The sequence below is a fragment of the Camellia sinensis genome, chromosome 7, assembly GCF_055761805.1.
Source record: "Camellia sinensis isolate YWXY chromosome 7, ASM5576180v1, whole genome shotgun sequence".
Lineage (NCBI taxonomy): Eukaryota > Viridiplantae > Streptophyta > Magnoliopsida > Ericales > Theaceae > Camellia > Camellia sinensis.
Genome location: NC_138967.1, coordinates 178,068,251 through 178,086,006, shown reverse-complemented (window position 1 = coordinate 178,086,006; position 17,756 = coordinate 178,068,251). Strand labels below are relative to the sequence as shown.

Below are 17,756 nucleotides of genomic sequence, written 5' to 3'. Positions count from 1 at the left end.
TATGGAATGTTTTGTTCTCACAATTGTATGTACTCTCTCTCTCTCTCTCTCTCTCTCTCTCTCTCTCTCTTCCAGTTTAAACCAGTCCTCGTTCTCTCATCCTCTTCCTTGACCTCTGCCTCTTCTGGTCGTCATCCTCTACTTCTGCGATTGCATCCATTGATGGTGATGGTGGAATGAGATAAGTTCTTAGGTCGTTGGATCTCACTTGAGCCATTAATAAGTTGTGGCAATTCTCCAATTCATCCTGATCATTAACACACAATATATCAAAGACCAAATATGAAACAGTGCATCATGTAGAATGAAAACTAGTGAAATTACGGCTTTGTTTGGTTCTTGCTATTTTAGGCTGAGAAAAAATCAGCTTATGTTTGTATTATTAGGACTTTGTTTTAAATAAAAAAAATTATTTGAATTTTTTAATTTTAATTTCTGGGTTACTCATTACTAGAGGACCGTTAAAAAAGGGGGGAAATTTACAAAAAGAAGTTTAGGTTTTGACTCTAATAACAAATCAAACATTGATTTTTTAATTGTTTCAATTAGAACTTTCAATTTTTAAAATGATAATAATTCTAATCATCTATTTGTACCAACAAAGAATGGATAATTGTGACAAGTTAATCACTTTTTCCCCCTATACTATTTACACAATAATTTCTCATTACACCATCTTTGTACAGAACTTTCTTGCTATAGCAAACAGCCCATTTTTCTATTCTAGTAACCTATAGCAAACAAAACCTTAATTCTAACACCCAATCAAAGGCCTTAATTTTTTTTTTGTTATGTGCTTTAAATTTTCTCACAGCATAATATTATTTAGGAAAGAACATGACTAATCAAAAGAGTTCAGACTCTGTATGAATCATGCATTTTAATAAAGATTTGAAAAGGAAAAAAAAATGTGGATATAATGTAATTATATTTTACCATATTCAAATATTGGCATCGTAATAAAGGTTCGCAGAAAAATGCCGGTGGTGGAGCAATGTTCGGTCTTTCGGCTATAAGTGCTGTTGCTGCAATTGTGGATGGCTTGAACTCTGTAAATCTCGCATCTGAGAGAGACATACCGCTAATACAATGATTAATTAGCAATTATTAATCAACCACATTCAGAATGCTATTTTGAATTTCTCATTATTTTGATAAAAACCCAAAACAAAAGAAAAGAAAAAACAAATGAAAACTCAACCAAAATGATATATATTTTTGGGTTTTATTTTTTTGGGATTTTACCATAATGCATGTGCAGCAATTTGCATTCAAGAGTCTGGCGTTTGAAAGTTGCAATTTCTTGAATATCAGTGAAGTTGTAGAAAGAGATGAAGAAATCAAGGAAGCACAGTGTTGTCACCGATCGCATTCGCCATTTCAGTGCGTAGAGAATCCGATGTTCCATTCTCTCTATCTGCCTATAATCCACGTTGTAGAGTCTGTTTGTTTCCTGAGAGAATTTGCGAAAAAAGAAAAGAATGAATGAAAATGAAAATGAATATGAATGAGAAATGTAGGTGTTTTAGTAATTACCAGGAACACAGGTAGATAAAAGCCACTCTTCCTCATCTTCCAAGCAATGACAACACAGCTGATAATAAACAACCCATATGAATATTCATCACCCTGCAACATCACCAAGATCAATGACTGATAAAGTACTTTCATTTTGAATAATTCGAACCATATACTTTCAATTTTGTTGTAATATTATCCCTCTATCGTGTTTGTGTTTGGTTTTATGTCAATGATTCACAATCAAGAAAATCAGAAGAAACAAGTACACCATTTGAGGCTTTGTTGGAATTATATTGAAGGTCTTGTTTTACCGGCAGTGGGTAGCTTGAAATGCACCGATCGTAGTAATTGACAGCAAGAAACGATACAAAAGGATCATGACGAAAACCGCCATTCTGCGATAACTGTGTCATCATCATCAAAACCAACAAAAGAATTACACAAATCAAAACTATATATACATATTTGAATTCAGAGAAGAGTGTCTGTGATAGTACTTGTCGTATTTTCTTGACTGCAATCTTTCTTAGACGGCGAGCTTCATCATTTTGAAAGAAACCCTGAGCAGCCATGAATTGTGTTTCGGTTTCGAAGAGCCATTCAATAGGCTTGAGCTCTTGTTCTTGAAATGGGTTCTCAAAATTGAACTCCATTTCCGACTCTTCTTTCTTAATTTGTTTGCTATTCATCCAAGAAGAAGAAGCAGAAGATAGTTTTATTGCACAGATAGAGAGAGAGAGATTAATGTAGCAGTACAGAGTCTGCTTAAAAGAAAGAGGTTTTTTTTTTTTTTTGGGGGGGGTGGGGGGCGGGGGAGGGGGGGTTTAGTTAGTTAATATGTTCCTACTGAGGCAGTTATTTTGTTAGTTATTACAGTTGGGCAAAGCCCGTGTGGCTGAGCTTTGATCCAGTACAGTGGCAGTACACCGTGCAATCGATTGGTTTTGTAAACGTGGAGACATCACCTAAACCAGAGGAATGTCATTTATATTTATTTCACTTTTTACTTAATTTTTTTTTAATGTGCACCATTAAAATATGAGAGATTTATTAGAAAATTCTTTTTTAGTGTATGTATCTCAATTAGTTCATAAGATATTCTTGTATTTCAGTAAGTCCTATTATTTGAACATTTGATCTACCAAATCCTAATTCTCATATTTAAAGTATTTTATGAACATTTTTATCATTACAAATACTTTTTGAATGGTTAGCAATTTGGTGATGTGAATATTCATATTGACGTGTGAATGCTCACATTGAATTCATATTGACGGTGTGAACATTCACACAGTAAATGTGAATATTATTAAGGGTATTTTGGTAACTATATCATTCACTTATTGAAATACAAAAAAATAATATAAATTAAATAAAATATAAATAGATGAAAATGGATTTATGAAAAAATGTCCCTTAAAATAAATAATTTAAATTATTAAAATAGAATCCATAATAGATTCTACAAACCCTCTATGTTCTCTAAAGTTGAGGTGTAAGCTTTAGAGTTTTAGATATTTGACATACAACTAAAAAAATATTATATTTTTATTTTCAAAATTATATTTATGTATTTTTTATTTTTTCGATCGGCCTCGTATAGACAATTTTAAAATAATAATAATAAAGTAAAATCCAAAGGTATAATTTTTATTTATTTATTTATATTTATTTATTTTAAGTTCATTAAAGATAAAAACACCAACAAAAAAGTTATAAAAAAAAAAACACACACACACATAAACGAGCAAGGATCCCCTAGAGTGATTTTTTCCTAAAGTTTTCTAGAGTGTTACATTGTGTGGTTGAGATTTACTGGCAAGTCACATCAATTTTTTTGATGTGACTTGCCAATAAATCTCAACCACACAATGTAGCACTTTAGGAAACTTTAGGAAAATTTCACTCTAGAGGATCCTTGGTGCACATAAACAATCAATTAACACTTCCGTTAGAACATTTTTTTGCTCTTTAACTAACAAACCGATTATCTTCTTACACAAACACTTGCATAAACTCACACCACCACAAGAGATGAATGATATACTTGTTTTTGACAATTGTATGTAGTTTTGTCATGCTATTTCACCCTTGTAATCATCATCTAAGAAACAATGATTTTAATCATACAACAATATTAAGTAGTCAGAAAAAAATATTCATAGAAATACCTACAAAATAGAGCATATGTAGACCACATTCATTATAGAAATTTAAATCTACTCCACATATAATAAATTTCATGTCATGTGTATCTTTTTCCTTGATCATAAGCATGCAAGTCTGAATAATATGTGATTTATCAATTGTGTTACAAAACCTAGATATCATATAGCAACTTTCTTTAATTCAGTTGAACTGTTGCTCTTCCTCCTCCTCTTCCTCCCCCTCTTCTTCCTCCTCCTCTTCCTGTTCCTCTTCCTCTTCTTCTTCCTGTTCCTGTTCCTCTTCCTCCTCCTCCTCCTCCTGGTTAGGTGGTGGTGGTAATGGTGGAATGTGATAAATTCTCACGTTGTTTGCTCTTGTTTGTTCCATTAATATGTTGAGGCAATTCTCCAATTCATCCATTTCATCAACCCACAGACAATCTATATATATCGAACACTATATGAAACAATGAATCATATAAAAATAAAACCAGTGAAATTTAGGCTTTTGTTTGGTTCATGCGGCTTGTTTTGGCAATAAGCTAAAATAGCCAAAAAGTTAAAAAATCATTAAAAAAAAAATCAACTATTTTCTCTATTCTTTTGCATATTTTTTCATAAAAAATTAAAAAAATTAACTAAAATAACCAATTCTCAAAACAACCGGTCTAAGAAAAAATTGGCTTATTTTGTGTTATTAAAACTTTTTTTTTTAATAAATATTTTATAATAATAATAATAATTATGTAACTTTTATAATACCGTATCGATAAATTGGCAATGCAAAAAAGGTTCACAGAAGTTCTTTAGGGGTGCAGTACGTGCTCTTTCAGCTATTAGTGCTGTAGCTGCAATTATTGATGGCTTGAACTCTGTATATATGGCATCTGAGATAATATCAACACAAAGGATTAATTAGTAATCAGGAATATTCATAATCAAATAATACAAAATCCAAAGAAAATCTTTTTTTTTTTTTTTTGCATTACCATAATGCATGTGCAGCAATTTGTGTTTAATGCTCCTAAGTTTGAACGCTGCTATTTCCTTAGCACGACTGATGTTGAAGAAAGAGATGAAGAAATTAAGAAAACACAGTGAAGACACCGATCGCAATTTCCAATTCAGCGCATAGAGAATTCGATGTTTCATTCTCTCTATATCTGATGCATCGATGTTGAGTTTGTTTCAGGCCTGAAATATTCATGGGTTCGAATTTTATGTATCAATTCATAGTTGATTTATGAAAAAAGAAAAAAAAAAAAGAAAAAAAATAGAGTAGAGAAATTTTACTAGAAACAGTGGCAGAAAAAAATGAATCTTCCTCACATTCCAAGCAATGATAACACAGCTGGTAACAAAAAGGTCATATCATCTTTGATCCTACTATTCATCAAATAATCATAATCTATGGATGATACATTTAAACATGTAGAATAAGAGTAATTTTACGAGCACAAAACAAGATATTGTGTGTCTACTTGTTGTGTGAGTGTTCTATGAGGTGTTTTGAGAAAATGGTTAAAAGTTATTTTTTTGACTTTTTTTTGATTCTTTTGTGAGAGAGGGAAGTGGGTTAAAAGCTGGGAAGTGACTTTTAACCCACTTTCCAAAATAGTATGTCCAATTCTCACACTTTGACAAGATAACACTATTCATTACCAAATTATAGCAATGGCAATAATATTATGGTTGGGGTAACACTATTCATTACCAAATTATAACAATGGCAATCGCATTATAACAATAATGATTGGAGATGCTCTCAGTAGGAGAAGCATTACTAAAGCCACAAAAACCCCTCTCTCTCTCTCTAAAGCAGGCTCTGCAACAAACTATCTTCTTCTTCTTCGATCAACCTTCCAGAAATCAAGAAGAAGATTATAAAATGGCGTCCAATTCAGAGAACCCAACTCAAAAAGAAGAACAAGAACACAATCGAATTCAGAGGCTCTTCGAAAGCGAAACACAATTCATGGCCGCTCAGGGTTTCTTCCAGAACCATGAAGCTCGACTTCTGAGAAGGAATGCTGCAAACAGAATGAAAGAAGTACTACCACAAAACACTCCTCTCTCTCTGTGTGTGTGTGTGTGTGTGTGTGTTCTTCTCTGAATTGTATTGATTCATGTATACATATGAATATGAATCCTGTAATTTTTTTTCTTTCTGTGTTTGATGATGATGATTACAGTTATTGCAGAATGGTGGTATTGATTACAATCCATACGTAGAGTTTCTCGCCATGACTTACTTCGATCGCTAAGAAGCGGTTTTAACCCACTTTCCAAAATAGTATGTCCAATTCTGACACTAGTTTCTATGCAAATCTTGGTTTAAAAAATCAAGAATCAATTTTTTGTCCTTTTGATACGGATACACCCTAGTATACCAAACCAATACATATCAGTTAGTTCTTGATATGTATCGAGTATCAAAATTATAATTTGTCTCTTATAATCAAGAAATTGAGAACAAGTGGAGCATTTGAGGCTTTGTAGCAATTAAGTTGTTTTACCGGCAATGGGTACCATGAAATGCAGCGATTGAAGTAAGTCATGGTGAGAAACTCTACGTATGGATTGTAATCAATACCACCATTCTGCGATAACTGTAATCATCATCATCAAACACAGAAAGAAAAAAAATTACAGAATTCATATTCATATTTATACATGAATCAATACAATTCAGAGAAGAACAGAGAGAGAGAGAGAGAGAGAGAGAGAGGAGTGTTTTGTGGTAGTACTTCTCTCATTCTGTTTGTAGCATTCCTTCTCAGAAGTCGAGCTTCATGGTTCTGGAAGAAACCCTGAGTGGCCATGAATTGGGTTTTGCTTTCGAAGAGCCTCTGAATTCGATTGTGTTCTTGTTCTTCTTTTTGAGTTGGGCTCTCTGAATTGGACGCCATTTTTTAATCTTCTTCTTGATTTCTAGAAGGTTGATCGAAGAAGAAGAAGAAGAAAGTTTGTTGCAGAGTCTGCTTTAGATAGATAGAGAGAGAGAGAGAGGTTTTTGTGGTTTTAGTAATGCTTCTCCTACTGAGAGCATCTCCAACCATTATTGCTATAATGTTATTGTCATTGTTATAATTTGGCAATAAATAATATTATTTTGTCAAATTATAACAATGGTGCTCCAATAATCATTTGTTATTTTGGCAAATCTCAACTAATTTTCCTTCTAAATTTGTAAGTGTTGTTTGGATATAGGTTTTTTTTGTGATTTTATTTTTATTTATTTTTTGTCTTTTGTGACATTTTTTAACCTATTTGTTAAAAAAATTATATATTTATATTTTAAAAAAATTGAAACATTATTTGATTACGTAATTTTTATACGATACCAGAATAAGAAACTAAACATAATAACTGAAGATAAAAACTTACTATATCAACTTGAGAAATCCCACTTGAGTAAAGATTTTCGACTTGAGCTAAACACCCCCGAAATTTGTTAGAACATTTCATGATTATATCCCATCGAGATTGAATAGACACTTGTGTTCTGGACTGATCATTCTGAAAAAAGCAATAATTTTTGTAAATTCTCCCCCAAAAGTGAGCATACGATTGCGAATTGCCAACAATTGGGTCTTCCGATGACACCAAGATTTACAAATTGCTATATCTTCGTCAATGGTGAATGATTTTTCTCTCTTTGTTTTTGATGAACCTTCCATAATGATTGGAAGGTTTCAATAAAATCTAAATGTTTGTGTGAAATAAAAGTGACACGAAGGGTTTCAATTTATAGAAATTAAAAATATTACCGTTTGGGAAGTAGCCGTTTCAAATAGCTGTTGTAAAAACGAATTAATATATATATATATATATATATATATATATTTGTAAAAAAAAAAACCAAACAAAGCACAATGACTCTCTGATACACTGAGGCATCACCGTCCACGTATACATCTAGAATGATCCACCCTCATCCTCTCCCTCTTACTTTCACTCTGTCTTCCTCTCCTCAAACCCCTCTTCTTTCTCTCCTCCATAATCGAAACCTCTTTCAGTTTCTCACTCTCTCAGTCTGTCTCAATCTTCTGAAACCACTCCCCCTTCTCCTCCATGATCGAAACCCCTCTCTGACTCTCTCACTCGGTCTCCTTTTGGTTGTTGATGTGGATCGGTCTCTCTTTTCTCTCCTCCATGGTCGAAACCTCTCTCACTCTTTTACTCTCTCAGTCTGTCTCTATTTTACTCTCTCGCTCTGTCTCCCTCTTTTGAAACCACTCCTCCTTCTTCTCCATGATCGAAACCCCTCTCTGACTCTCTGACTCTCTGACTCTCTCACTCGGTCTCCTTCTCAGTCTCTCACTCTATGATGTGGGTCGAAACCCCCCTTCTGGTTGTTGATGTGGATCGGTGATCGTGATTTTTGAAACTCAAAGCTTAGAACGGATTCAAACCGGATCTGCAAACAACTCAAATCTGGTATTTTTTTTTTCAAATTTTCTTAATTCTTTTTTTGATCGATTTTTGTTCATCTGATTTTGATATCATATCTGTCTTCATATATGTCTTCATACCATCGTGATTTTTGTTCATATCTATCTTTGTACCATCTGATTTCGTTTGATCTCTGTCTTCAAATTTTGATATTTGTCTTCATACAGGATCTGCAAACTTCTGATTTGGATTGACTGAGATATGGTGATAAATGAATTAAAAAATAAAAAATAAAAAAAATTGAGAAACTAAATTTGGGTTTGTCTCAATTTCATTCTGAAATTTGTTTGATTCTGAAAATTGGATTTGATTTTGAAGAATGGGTTCCCTACTGTTTAAATTCTGTTGTTTTCAACTGAATTTGGTGCCAAATTGCTGTTCATTTTTACTGATTTGGCAAGCTTGGAAGCTGCTATTTCACTTGCCATATTTGAGAACACATATGACATCTGCTATCTTTGGCAAGTGAAATAGCAACTCCATTGGAGATGCTCTGAAGCAGTTATTTTGTTAGTTATTACAGTTGGGCCGAGCAGCTACGGCTAAGCTTTGATCCAGTACACTGGAACAGTATTGTGCATCACCCAAACTAGAGGAATTGGGTACTCTGAACTGTTCATTTTGTCGAGTACTTCATATATTTCGTTCACAAAAAAAAAAAAAGATCAATTTGATAACTGTAACTTGTTTAATTTATTTTTTTTATCATCAAAAAAATGTATGATTCATTTTTTAAAAACGCAATTGTTGTCTATTTTTTTAGTACAAAACATGATAAATTGAACAAGTTTCAATTATTGGGTCAACCTAATTTTTTTTTGTGAATGAAATACACGAATTACCCAACAAAATGAATAATTTGAATCATCGAAATGGGACCTGTAGTGGGCCCTATGCACCCAAATAGCCCCTTTGATTTTGGACCGGAGGGAATCCTCCTCTATTTCAATTAATAGTTCTAATAATTTTATTATTGTATTAGAAAATAGTTAGGAGTTTAATTTTTTCTATTAATAATAAAATTACACAAAAAAAAAAAGTATTTTAAGCAAAATTTATGAGTGTACTTATAATTAATACTTTTTTTAATGTGTATTTATGCAATAAAAAGTATGTAATTAAAACCCATTAATAAGACTTATCATAGTGTTAAGAACCAATCAAAAGGGTGAGTTATGTTAACCATGAACAAAATTGATCTAGTAAAACAAAGTGGACATTTTTATCCAAAAATATGTCAGAAAAATTGTTATATATTTGGCTTTTATTCAACCCCCTTGGCTTTTATTCAACCCCCAAAGCTCCACTACACATTGTATTTTCCTAATAAAGTTCGTGACATATATATCTTTTTCCTTAACATAATCATGCAAGTCTGAATCCAATATATGATTTATCAATTGTGTTACTAAACCTAGGTATCATGTAGCAACTTTCTTTAATTCAGTTAAGCTGTTGCTCTTCCTACTCCTCCCCCAATCCTCCACCTCCTCCTCCACTGCTCCTCCTCCTCCTCCTGCTGGTTTGCTGCTGCTTCATTATCTGCAAGATGAGGTGGTAGTGGTAATGGTGGAAGATGATAAATTCTCACGTTGTTCGCTCTCGCTTGTTCCATTAATATGTTGAGGCAATTCTCCAATTCATCCTGATCATCAACAACCCACAAACAATATATATCAAACATTATGTGAAACAATGAATCATATAAAAAGAAAACCCGTGAAATTTAGGATTTTGTTTGGTTCATGCGGCTTGTTTTGGCATTAGGTTAAAATAGTCCAAAAGCTAAAAAAACCCACGACAAAAAAGTGAACTCTTTCCCTTTCTATTCTATATGTCTTTTCGTAAAAAATTAAAAAGGCAACTGAAATAGCCAATTACCAAAACAATCAGTCTGAGAAAAATTGATTTATTTTGTATTATTAGAACTTTTATATATATATTTTATAATAATAATTATGATTATTTAATTTTATAATACCGTATCAATAAATTGGCAATACAAAAAAGGTTCACAGAGATTCTCCGGGGGTGCATTCTGTGCTCTTTCAGCTATGAGTGCTGTAGCTGCAATTATGGATGGCTTGAACTCGGTATATGTGGCATCTGATAGATAAAAAAACAAAAGGATTAATTAGCAATAATCAAGAATATTCATAATCAAATTATTTTGATTTTGTTTTGTTTTCAAAAACCCAAAAAAAGAAAGGAAAAAAGAAAAGAAAAGAAAATATAGTGAGGGACGTAATACAAAATCCAAAGAAATCACTCTTTTTTTTTTTTTTTGGCATTACCAAAATGCATGTGCAACAATTTGATTCAATACTCCTGAGTTTGAAAGCTGCTATTTCTTCAGCATCAACGATGTCGAAGAAAGAGATGAAGAAATCAAGAAAACACACTGGAGTCACTAATTGCAATTGCCAATTCAGCACATAGAGAATTCGATGTTCCATTTTCTCTATCGTCAATGCATCAATGTAGAGTCTGTTTCTGTCCTGAAATTCATGGGTTTGAATTTCACGTTTCGATTTATGAAAAAAATAAAAATAAAAATTGAAAGGGCAGTGAAATTTTACTAGAAACATTGGTAGATCAAAGTAACGCGTCCTCGTCTTCCAACCAAGGATAACACAGCTGGTAACAAACAGATCATATGATCTTTGATCCTACAATTCATCAAATAATTATAATCTATAGATAAATTTACACACATGTACAATAACAATAATTTCATGAGCACAAAATGAGATATTATGTGTCTACTTCTTGTTGTGAGAGTGTTCTTGTGTCTAGTTCTCATAAATTTTCAATTTTCAATTTATTATTTATAGTGAATATTTTTAATAGTTTAGTCAATGTTTTTTAAAGATTCACTAATCTCGATACATTTATGAAGTACAAAATTTGTTAAAAAAATCACTAAATGCAAAAATAAAAAAAAATTCATTAAATACAACAAAAATATATATATATATATATATAAATTCAGTACATTTTGATATTATTTTATATTTAGTAAATTTTTCAATTTTAGGTGAATTTTTAAATAATTTCGTACAAATATTTTACTTTTTAAGTATTTAGATTATGTACATCTAAAAAAAAATAGACTAAAATAATTTTTTAAAAATAATAAAAATAAAAAATACAAATTAAAAACTCAAAAATTAAATAAAGATAGATTTATTTATTGGTTAGAATAATCAAGAAATTCATAACAAGTACAGCATTTGAGGCTTTGTTGCAATTAAGTTCTTGATTTACCGGCAATGGGTACCATGAAATGCAGCGATCGAAGTAAGTCATGGCAAGAAAGTCCACGTATGGGTCGTAATCAATACCACCATTCTGTGATAACTGTAATCATCATCATAATCATCAAACAAGGAAAAAAAAAATTACACAATCCACATATATATTCATATATATACATGAATCAATACAATTCAGAGAAGAAGAAGAAGAAGAAGAAGAGAGAAAGAGAGAGAGAGGAGTATTTTGTGGTAGTACTTCTCTCATTCTGTTTGCAGCATTCCTTCTCAGAAGTCGAGCTTCATGGTTCTGGAAGAAACCCTGAGCTGCCATGAATTGTGTTTCGATTTTGAAGAGCCTCTGAAACGGATTGAGTTCTTCTTCTTGAAATGGGTTCTCTGAACTGGACGCCATTTTCGAATCTGCGTCTTTATTTCTTGAAGGTTGATCCAAGAAGAAGAAGAAGAAGAAGAAGAAGAAGAAGAAGATAGTTTGTTGCAGAGAGTCTGCTTGAGAGAGAGAGAGAGAGAGAGAGGGGGGGGGGGGGAGAGAGGTTTTTGTGGGTTTAGTAATGCTTCTCCTACTGAGGTAGATACTTTGTTAGTTATTACAGTTGGGCCGAGTAGCTCCGGCTGAGCTTTGATCCAGTACAGTTGCGGTACTGCGTGTAACCCAAATAACAAACAACTTTAACATTTTTAAGGGTCCAGATTGGATTGTACTGTTTGGGTCTAGTAGGATCATCACAATTATATTTCGATAATTTAGACCGTTCATTTTTTAAACTATAACGTGTAAGTCATTTATGAAAAAAATAAGCTTAATCCAATAATTGTAACCACATTAGTGTATTATAAATGATCTAATCTTCAAATAATATTTGTCGTTTATTTTTTTACAAATAAATATTATAAATTAACGTGATTATATTTATTGAATTGATTTAATTTTTTTCATGAATGATCCACATGTTATGATATAAAAATAAATAATTTAAATTATTGAGATGAGATCCGTGATTAGTCCCACTAACTCAAATAACACGATTCATTGTAAACTGGAGACAACCGTACTCTTTTTTGATTATTTAGAAAATTTATAACATGGATTCTTAATTAAATGTGCCATTAACCAAAGGGGTTAATTTGTTGGCTAAGAAAGAGTGGGTTTTTCTCCTCCTCACTTATTTCCTCAAAGAGTGGATAATATGGGCTCTCTTGAATTTATTTGCAGTTTACTTTCGTTTGTTATATGATTTTATTGTATACTTGTGATTATGTGTTAGATAATGTTTTTTTGTAATCAAATGTAATTCTTATAGTATCTATAATTAAAAAAGTTAAAAGTGTAGATAAAAGTGTGAAAGAATAAATTAAAGTCTCATCCTGGTTACGGCACAAAAATTCATCATAAAATTCCATACATAATTCAACAAAATTTTATATAATTTAAAGTATAATTTTTGTGAAAAAATCTTTTAAAAATTTAATAAATACCAAAAATACAAAAAAATAAAAATAAAATGAAACTTTAGTATATTTTTTGTATTTTTATGTATTTGTTAATTTTTTAAAATAATTTTTTACAAATTTTTTACTTTTTAGATACATCTAAGTAAGGTACATCTAAAAAAGTAAAAAAAATGTTTAAAATTTTAAAAATAGTCACTAAAAATAAAAAAAAAACACGAAAAACAAAAAGCTTAGTTTTCAAAAAACTTAATCCAGAAAACTCAAACCAAACACACTGACTTTTTTTTTTTTTTTTTAAAACAATAATGATAGAGACTCTCACAAAACGGAAGTGGGACGCTGCCACGCAGCCCGCGCAACAGCGTCTGCTATGCGACATTTTGGGCCCATTTCAGGGCTCATTTTGATAATCCAAACCGCTCACATTTTAGAATACGTCAAGCAGAACATACCTGCAAAAAATCAAGTTAATCAGATATCGTTTACCTATTCATCCTTTCACATTTGTATTCATTTTAATCAAGTTAAAATATATTTGTATTTATTTTTGTAGATACAAATGTGAGTGGATGAGTGGGTAAACGATATCCGATTAACTTGATTTTTTGCAGGCATGTTCTACTTAACGTATTCTAAAATATAAACGGTTCGGATTATAAAAATAGGCCCCAAAATGGGCTCAAATTGCCGCACAGCAAACGCTGCTGTGCGGGCTGCGCAACAGCGTCCCCACTTCCCTCACAAAACACAACTCCTAAAATGATCTGAACTATTCATAAAAAAAAAATTCAAAACATTTTCCTTCTTCATGGGATTCCAAACATTTTCCCTTAAAAAATTATCCTTTCATTTACATTTTGCATCAAATTTGGTGACCTATTCATGTAGCCCAAGATTGGGTCACCCTAAGCTCAGACCCTAGGGCTTGAGCCCAGATTTCAAAATCTGGCCCAACTTGAGGTCCAATTAAAAAACTGAGGTGGGGAGCCCAGTGGGGGCAGCAGGCCCATGTTTGTGATATTCAGACCAATCTAACCCAAAGAGCAAACCAAGTGGCCCCGAATCAACAACCAACCACCAATCCATCTCTAACATGTGGCTCTGTGAAGCAATCCATCTTCCATCATACATTCTTTGCCTTATCAGCAACACTGTTTACATTTCTCTCTATCTCCCACTTCACACATCACTCTGTCATTTGCCAATTCTCTCTTCTCTCTCTCATGGCTGCCTCTACTCTCTCCCCTGCTACCCTTTCTCAGGTAACTGTCTCTTCCTTCAAATTTTTCCTTCTGATCTTTGCTTTATACATAAACCACAGATTCAAATAATGGTAAAAACTCACACTATGTATCAGTTGGCAAAACCACTGGGTTTTGAATTATCTTATAGTAAATGTAGAATTTTATCTTCTTTTTGGCAAAAAAAAAAAAAAAAAAAAAAAATTTTTTTTTTGGTGTTTTGCAAATTAATTTTTGTTGAAAGAATAGTATTCATGTCCTCCAGTCATACTTTTATATGTAATTTGATTTGAATCACTCTATTGTTATGGTTGGGAATAGAGAAAATCAAAGTTAATTTTAATTGATTGTGTAGAATTAAAATTATGTCATAAAGTTCTCAACTCAACTTTTTGAATGATCCCATTGAATGAAATTTCTAACTATGCTAGTTCAACTATATTAGTAATGTATACCTTAATATACTCGGGGTGAGATGTACAGTATTAATCAAGCTCCATAAACTCAACATATTACATACTAGATAGAAAGAAAATTATTGAAAAAAATTAAACTTGGAATAAAAAATTTGAAGTCCTGTATAAGAGTAATTTGGGTATGTAAAAATGTGTCATATATATAGATATGTGTGTGTGTGTGTGTGTGTGTGTGAAAATAGATATATATAACTGAATTTCTTTGCTTCTCATCTATAGCCATTGATATGAGCTTGTTAAGTTGAAAACTCACTGTTTTTTTCTACCCTTCTCAGCTCTGTTCAAGTAAGAATGGGATGTTCTCTGCATCCAATGCTCAGATGGTGAAATCCACAAGGACCCATTTGGCAGGAAGGGAAAAAAACATGAAGATGATCAGGTGCCAGGCCACCAGCATTCCGGCAGACCGAGTGCCAGACATGGCTAAGAGGGAGCTCATGAATTGGCTTCTTTTGGGAGCCATTTCTCTCCCCACCGCTGGCATGTTGATCCCTTATACTAGCTTCTTCGTTCCACCTGGGTAAATTTTATTTTCTACTTCTCCTTTATTTTGGAACATCTTGGGGTGTGAAACAAACTAAACTACTCGAGCTTGACTCGTATTCAGCTCGTTAAAAGATTGTTTTTGATCGGCTTGTTATGTAAATAAACTAAGCTTGAATATAAGCTCATTAAGTTTTTAAATTAAGTTTGAACAATTTACTTAAAACTCAATAAGCTATGCACTATAAAAAGTTCGTTTGAAATCGATTCATTATGTAAACAAATCACCCAAACCTTCAAAATTTTGTATGCTAAATTTTTTTAAAGGTTTAAGTGTCAAATTGACATATCAAACTTGACATATATCTCTATCCATAAAAATTAAAAAAAAATATACTCCACCTAATATGGCAAATTTATTATTTTATTGCATTAACTTTTCAAGACTTTAGGTTCGATTCCCTCTACCAACCGTCCTCCTTGGTGGCCGATCTATAAGTCCAATATAAGTCTTTACTGAGGCCTGCGGCTTGCCCTGGACTGGGGTAGCCTCCCCTCGCCTAAACTTTTTGTAACCAAATAAAAAAAACTTTATTACTTTTTTATTTTAATATTTTTTGAACTCTTTTATTGGTGCTCACTATTAAAATAATAAAAATTAAAGCATTTGACATCGTTTTTTTGGTATGTTAAATTTGATATTGTTAAGACATGCCAAATTGACGCATCACTTCTGAAAATTCGGATGGAGCACAATTGAATGTCAAAATTTCTACTGTTGAAATTTGATATACTCTCTAATTTTATTAATTCAAATTGCTATTGACCTTAAAAAGGCTTTGTTTGGATCTTGAATGGTAATGGAAAAAGATAACGAAAAAGTGATAAAAACAGTGTTGGTTTTAAATATGACATGGTGATATGTTTCTTTGTAATTCTCAATGTGTGTATTTGATTTTTATCCAAATTTCAATTCTTCACATTCTCAATTTCTATGTCATATAATACAGTGTTGGTTTCTGATGGGTAAATTGTGACTGGCACAGTTTTTTTTTTTTTTCCCTTTTAGTCAAAATTTACATGAGTATTGTGTCCAAAAAAAAAAAAAAGTTTCTGGAACTATTTGATTTTGAGTTTGTTTGTTATTCCTTAATTGGAAACTGTGAAGGTCTGGAGGTGCCGGAGAGGGTACCGTGGCGAAGGATGCTCTTGGAAATGATGTCATTGCAGCAGAATGGCTAAAGATTCATGGACCTGGTGACAGAACTCTTACTCAGGGCTTGAAGGTACTACTCTCATTTCTTTCATCGCTGTTGTCAAAAATAGTTGCTGCAAGAAAATCTTGCCATACGAATTAGTCTCTCTGTAATATGGCTGGGATTCTCTATACTAAAAATTCCGTTTTCTTGTACCCAATGCACTGTCAAACTGTAGATGTGATATGAATCTCAAAATATGGAATTTCGAGACATGTTTTGGGAAAGTGAGTGCATTAGGTATATGGGGAAACAAAGATTTCGAGTACAGAGGATCCCGTGCAATCCTATATAAAGATTATTGGCTCCTTCTTAAGATTATTGTAGAGTCCAAACTGAAACTGGGTCATACATTGTTGCTTGAGCCTGGACAGTGTTGCCTTACACCATTGTGCTATGTGGAAAAGATGGGCACAACTGAATGCATTTGGGTTGGTTGTAGCCAGCAAATTAAGAAGCACTTAACAATCTTTGACCAGAAATTGAGTTAAAGTAATACATACACCATTTTACTTCTTTTTTTTGGTTTTTAAGATTTTCAGCAAGAAGTTCCTGATGGATTGGATTTTAGTTGTGTAATATCAAAACCATCTGATTTTGGTGTCAAATTCCAGGGAGATCCTACCTATCTTGTGGTGGAGAATGACAGAACTCTTGCAACCTTTGGGATTAATGCAGTCTGCACACACCTTGGGTGTGTTGTTCCATGGAATAGTGCTGAAAACAAGTTCATCTGCCCGTGCCATGGATCTCAGTACAGCAACCAAGGCCGGGTTGTCAGAGGACCAGCTCCTCTGGTAAGCTTCACGCTGTTGTACCATCCCTTGGAATTTTAATTTCTCTGTCTCTCCGATAACTAACTATTGCTTTTATCTTGGAACAGTCATTGGCTTTGGCGCATGCAGATATTGATGATGGGAAAGTTCTATTCGTTCCATGGGTTGAAACAGATTTCAGAACCGGCGAGGCTCCATGGTGGGCTTAAAACCTCTATCCCAAATCTGAGCAAGATGTGAGATCGATGATACTTTGCATATAAATTTATAAACATGCTCATAGAAATGTAGTTGTTTTTCTCTTGTCTTTAATCTATTGAATCAACAGTTGAAGATTTGTCTGCTTCACATGTGCAAATACTAAAAGCTTATGTTCTGCTTGTGTTTTTGCCTATACATAGACTTGTTTTTGGAAAGGCCATACAAATAGCCCTCATTTATTACAAAACAAGATTAGACAACAAAAACAAAGTCTACCGGTAACATGCAGATGAAAGAAATTCTTTCGTCACTGAAATGCAGTTATTGTACAAACTCAGAACACACTGAAAATATCAGAAATTGCTGCAATCTTTCACGTAAGGCATGGAATTTGGCGTTGCACGGTTTCTAAATTTCAACAATTACCCACAACAAGTTTAGCTCTGGCATGTCCAGCCTCTACCCGGAACTGT

At 32.7% G+C, this 17,756-nt stretch overlaps 3 protein-coding genes across 3 annotated transcripts; 1 reads left to right on the top strand and 2 right to left on the bottom strand.

The window, feature by feature from the left end:
• Window positions 1-76: 76 nt before the first annotated feature.
• On the bottom strand, window positions 77-2,174 carry LOC114288666 (putative cyclin-D6-1). The gene is made up of 6 exons (XM_028232222.2): window positions 2,019-2,174; window positions 1,833-1,925; window positions 1,537-1,629; window positions 1,246-1,453; window positions 937-1,064; window positions 77-247 (listed from the first exon to the last, which is right to left on the bottom strand). Exons 1-6 carry the CDS (start codon window positions 2,172-2,174, stop codon window positions 77-79), a joined length of 849 nt encoding a protein of 282 aa, XP_028088023.2.
• Window positions 2,175-9,570: 7,396 nt separating this feature from the next.
• LOC114288665 (putative cyclin-D6-1) lies at window positions 9,571-11,792 on the bottom strand. The gene is made up of 6 exons (XM_082881406.1): window positions 11,637-11,792; window positions 11,352-11,483; window positions 10,703-10,792; window positions 10,450-10,621; window positions 10,105-10,229; window positions 9,571-9,768 (listed from the first exon to the last, which is right to left on the bottom strand). The coding sequence occupies exons 1-6, from the start codon at window positions 11,790-11,792 to the stop codon at window positions 9,571-9,573; spliced, it is 873 nt and encodes a 290-aa protein (XP_082737532.1).
• Window positions 11,793-13,923: 2,131 nt separating this feature from the next.
• On the top strand, window positions 13,924-17,464 carry PETC (photosynthetic electron transfer C). The gene is made up of 5 exons (XM_028232200.2): window positions 13,924-14,112; window positions 14,843-15,087; window positions 16,219-16,336; window positions 16,921-17,103; window positions 17,190-17,464. Exons 1-5 carry the CDS (start codon window positions 14,074-14,076, stop codon window positions 17,289-17,291), a joined length of 687 nt encoding a protein of 228 aa, XP_028088001.2. The 5' UTR covers window positions 13,924-14,073; the 3' UTR covers window positions 17,292-17,464.
• The last annotated feature ends 292 nt before the right edge of the window (window positions 17,465-17,756 follow it).

Excerpts from the sequence above, each read along its gene's own strand:
- LOC114288666 (XM_028232222.2), bottom strand. The coding sequence starts at position 2,174 with ATGGAGTTCAATTTTGAGAACCCATTTCAAGAACAAGAGCTCAAGCCT. Across the intron at positions 1,926-2,018 it reads CAGTCAAGAAAATACGACAA|TTATCGCAGAATGGCGGTTT; the intron begins GTACTATCACAG and ends ATGATGACACAG. Across the intron at positions 1,454-1,536 it reads TTTATCTACCTGTGTTCCTG|GAAACAAACAGACTCTACAA; the intron begins GTAATTACTAAA and ends AAATTCTCTCAG.
- LOC114288665 (XM_082881406.1), bottom strand. The coding sequence starts at position 11,792 with ATGGCGTCCAGTTCAGAGAACCCATTTCAAGAAGAAGAACTCAATCCG. Across the intron at positions 11,484-11,636 it reads CTGCAAACAGAATGAGAGAA|TTATCACAGAATGGTGGTAT; the intron begins GTACTACCACAA and ends TGATGATTACAG. Across the intron at positions 10,793-11,351 it reads GCAACAAAGCCTCAAATGCT|GATCAAAGATCATATGATCT; the intron begins GTACTTGTTATG and ends GATGAATTGTAG.
- PETC (XM_028232200.2), top strand. The coding sequence starts at position 14,074 with ATGGCTGCCTCTACTCTCTCCCCTGCTACCCTTTCTCAG. Across the intron at positions 14,113-14,842 it reads CCCCTGCTACCCTTTCTCAG|CTCTGTTCAAGTAAGAATGG; the intron begins GTAACTGTCTCT and ends TACCCTTCTCAG. Across the intron at positions 15,088-16,218 it reads AGCTTCTTCGTTCCACCTGG|GTCTGGAGGTGCCGGAGAGG; the intron begins GTAAATTTTATT and ends GAAACTGTGAAG.